A 3,704-nucleotide genomic window follows, 5' to 3' on the forward strand; every position below is an offset into this window, starting at 1 on the left:
GCTCAAGTATTTTATAAATTCTGGATATAAGTCCCTTATCTGATATGTTATTCCCAAATACTTTTTCCCAGTTGGTGGCTTCCTTTTTTACCCTGTTGGAGAAGTTTTTGGATGTGCATAGGGATTTGATTCTTAGAAGGTCCCATTTATCTATTTTATCTTCTCCTGGTTGTAGATCTTTTAGGATACTTGGAAGACTGTTTATGTTGTGGATTAGGACTACTAGAGTTCTTCCAAGCTTTTCTTTAATGAGTACTGAATCTTTTTAAAACTAGCAACACTTTAAATTTTGAGCTGTGCTGTCCAAATGAGTAGCTATTAGCCACATGTGGCTTCTTAAACTTAACAATATTTAAGATTAAATAAGATGAAAATTCAGTTCCTCTGTTACACAAACCACACAATTTAAGTGATACTTGACACATATGGCTTAGTTGCTACTGTATTGTAAACCATTCCCATATTTGAAGAGTTCTGTTGCAAAGCAAAGTTCTAAAATAAAAAAAAATCCGAGTTTTAAAGATCATTAATCTAGTTCTTTGTTCATGAATCATGAATCAAGTTGTTTGATCAAGAACAAGTTCTAGTTCTTATGTAGATTTTGTTGATTTGACTATATATTCTATCTTTCCCTCTCAATCCCCATACCCAATTCTAAAGTGACATCACAAGCATTTCATTTGCATTAGAAAATTAAATTTGCTTAATTTGAGAACATATCACTATTTTAGATAATTAGGAAACTATTTTAGTTTTATCAAACCAAGATTGATGAATCATTCGTCTTAGCCCTTACCCTCTTACATGTCCAATTGTGTATTTAATGAAGAAAACAAAAAAAATATATCAACAACTCTTGTGATTTCATGTTTTAAACTACATTTTTAACTTTGTAAAAGTGCTCTGGGTTGCAGTTAGAAAGAAAAGTTATTTAGAATAAATATGACGTTTAATGAATCTTAAGTCGCTGAGGAGGAAAAGGTCCTATTCCAATTTTTTCAAAAGCACTTTATTCATGTTGAACTTTAGCTATTTGCCAAAGCTTTGACTATCTTATACTTAAGTTAAACTTTTTCTGATGTTGGACCATAAGTGTTAAATGATACTTTACTAGTGATTACTTTTTAAATTAAGCTCATGTATTAAGCTATAAAGTGACTTGAGTGCATTGTAAATAAATCCTGTAATAATGAAGTGTTTTAATTACATTCCCTAGTGTGAGCATAGAACTCAGTAAAGTTTTTACTTAAATTCTTACTATGTTCAGGTTTTTCCTCTAAAGTTGAATCTAAGTGAAAAAAAAAAGGGGAGGGAGTTTTAGCTTTTAAAGTCATTTGAGCCAAATTCCATGGCTGTTTTCCCAGTTAGTGAGATTTCACTGCATTTGCAGCAAGCTAATTGCTTCTGCTAATAAATAATCTAAAATCGATGCTGACAGCAGTTAATTGGCACAGAGATTTTATTTTGTAAAGCTCTTGGCTAACGACCTTCTTTAAATTAATAGCATTAAGTGCTATGAGGAAATAAATCTGAGGAATTGCCTGTCATTTGCTTGTCATGTCTAATAACTTCCAATAATGATAGCTGATAGATTTTTGCACATTCCATTATTGAAGTTGGTGCATGTAATTATTCTCCTCATTATATGTAAACAATTAGCAATATTTGGTATTTCCTTGCAGTCAAGCCCTTAAATACAAATAACATATTAGAGATTAGAAGACATTTTAACATCTGAATTTTAATTATTTAATTGTAGGAAGTCTTTAATTTTATCTGGTGATATTATGTACTGTTTATTTTAAGTCTTAAAAACTTGTTTTTTAGTAGGATTTACAAGAAGTCTGGTTGTGTGTTTTTAAAATATGATAATTTATATAAATTTTTGTTTGTAGCTTGAAGAAGTGATGGAAAAAGAAACTTATAAGACGGCTAAATTAATTCTTGAGAGATTTGATCCGGACTCAAAGAAAACAAAGGTGAGGCTCTTATATCGCTACTATTTTATTATATATTGCGGGTTGTAATAGGTTACTGTAATAACATTATTATAATTGACAGGACTATGAGCCGCCATCTGCTGGAGCAGCTGTAACTGCAAGACCAGGACAAGGTAAATAACTTTGTAGAAACTGCTGCTGCTGTTGGAAAGATCCATATTTATCCAAGTGAGTTCAAAAGTGTGATGGAAGTGTGTAAAACCAATGTAGAATGCTTTTCTGTTAGTTTAAGGTTGATCATTTGGCATTTGACTTGGAGTAGGTGGCAATTATTGTATTTTAATATTATGGAAAAATGTTGCTCTGTAAGTATGTCAAAATACTGATTAAGGTGAAATAGAGAATTAGTTTTGATTTTTTGAAATTTAATTATTAAGACATCAATATTTTAAAATGTTTTTCTTTTTAAATAATCTCTAAATAGAATGTTGGTTATTATGAAAGTGTTTTTTTTTACTAGTAACTATCAAGGAATTAAATGAATACGTTTGTCAAATTTGAAATTGTTTCCAATGTAACACTTTATTTGGCTATAAAATAATTTAGAAAAAAGAAAACAGTTGTTGCTACATAATAATGTTAGCTCTTTCATTTTGAGGTTGCATTGCCAAATTATTATGGAGTCTGTCACTGTTGTATTATTAAATATAATTTATAAAAAGTGATAATTTTCAATGATTACACAAAATATTATCAAGACTGGCATTTGAAAAAATATTTGTGAATTTGCGTTGGCTACCTTTTTTGTTCTTCTCTCTTCTCTAGAATCTAATAAGGAAGATATGCTGTAATACAACATCTTCTTTTAAAAGAAAATTCAATTTTAATCTTATAAAACATCAGAACTCCTGCATGGCTTATCAAATTGGAATGATATTTGAAAGTATGAAGTGTGGTTGTCTCTCAGTATTTTTGAGAGTTCCAGAGCCCTCCAAGGATATTCACATCAATGTATACTCAAGTGCCTTATATAAAATGCCAGGAAAGTCTTCATATAACCAATGCACATCCTCTCATGCTTTAAATAATCTCTAGATTACTTAAAATATCTAAACATAAAATATAAATAGAACTATATTATCTTTCTTAGCCTTTAGGGCAATATTTGACCACTTAACTGCTTTTTAGAATCCATTCCCCCCCCCCCCCCCGCCACTTGAATATTTTGTGTCTATGATTAGTTGAATCTGAGCATGTAGAAAGGTTGACTGTAAATCCTTTCATAACTGTTCAAAAAGTTCATGGATACTAAAGAAATAATTATAGTTTAAGGTTTTCTAATCTATAAGGCGATGTGGAAAAGAGTTCCCTTGGTCTAGTTGTAAGGAGTTGCTCTGTGAATGCAAAGGCAAGTAATTCAAATTCACCAGCTGCTTCTCAGGAGAAAGATAGACAGTCTCCTCCTGGGAGATATATAGCCTCTGAAAACCCACTGGTGGTAAACTATGAGTTAGCTGTGACTCAGTGGCACATAACAACATGTAGAAAGAACCTTGACTTTTTTGGTATTCTCTTGATGCCCTCTTGTTCTGTAACATCAAGTTGGAACTGACTCCCAGGTTTTCAGAGGCTGTAAATCTCACACAAGGAGATTATCCATCTTTCTCTTGTGGTGCAGCTGATGGACAGCAGCACAGCTTCTTACTCAACTAGACCATCATAGCTCCCTTCCTTTAGTTTTCCATAAATAGGATTTTGGCCAAT

The 3,704-nt window shown here is 31.6% G+C and overlaps 1 protein-coding gene across 1 annotated transcript in view; it reads left to right on the forward strand.

The window, feature by feature from the left end:
* The window catches only part of KIAA1715 (KIAA1715 ortholog), a 112,411-nt gene that overhangs the window by 68,103 nt on the left and 40,604 nt on the right, over positions 1-3,704 (forward strand). The window contains exons 7-8 of the mRNA XM_006878810.1: positions 1,896-1,979; positions 2,062-2,113. Of these exons, the coding sequence (XP_006878872.1) occupies positions 1,896-1,979; positions 2,062-2,113 (136 nt within the window). The remainder of the gene's footprint in view (positions 1-1,895; positions 1,980-2,061; positions 2,114-3,704) is intronic.

The sequence above is a fragment of the Elephantulus edwardii genome, unplaced genomic scaffold (genome assembly GCF_000299155.1).
Source record: "Elephantulus edwardii isolate Elephantulus edwardi_28Jun2011 unplaced genomic scaffold, EleEdw1.0 scaffold00001, whole genome shotgun sequence".
NCBI classification, from domain to species: domain Eukaryota; kingdom Metazoa; phylum Chordata; class Mammalia; order Macroscelidea; family Macroscelididae; genus Elephantulus; species Elephantulus edwardii.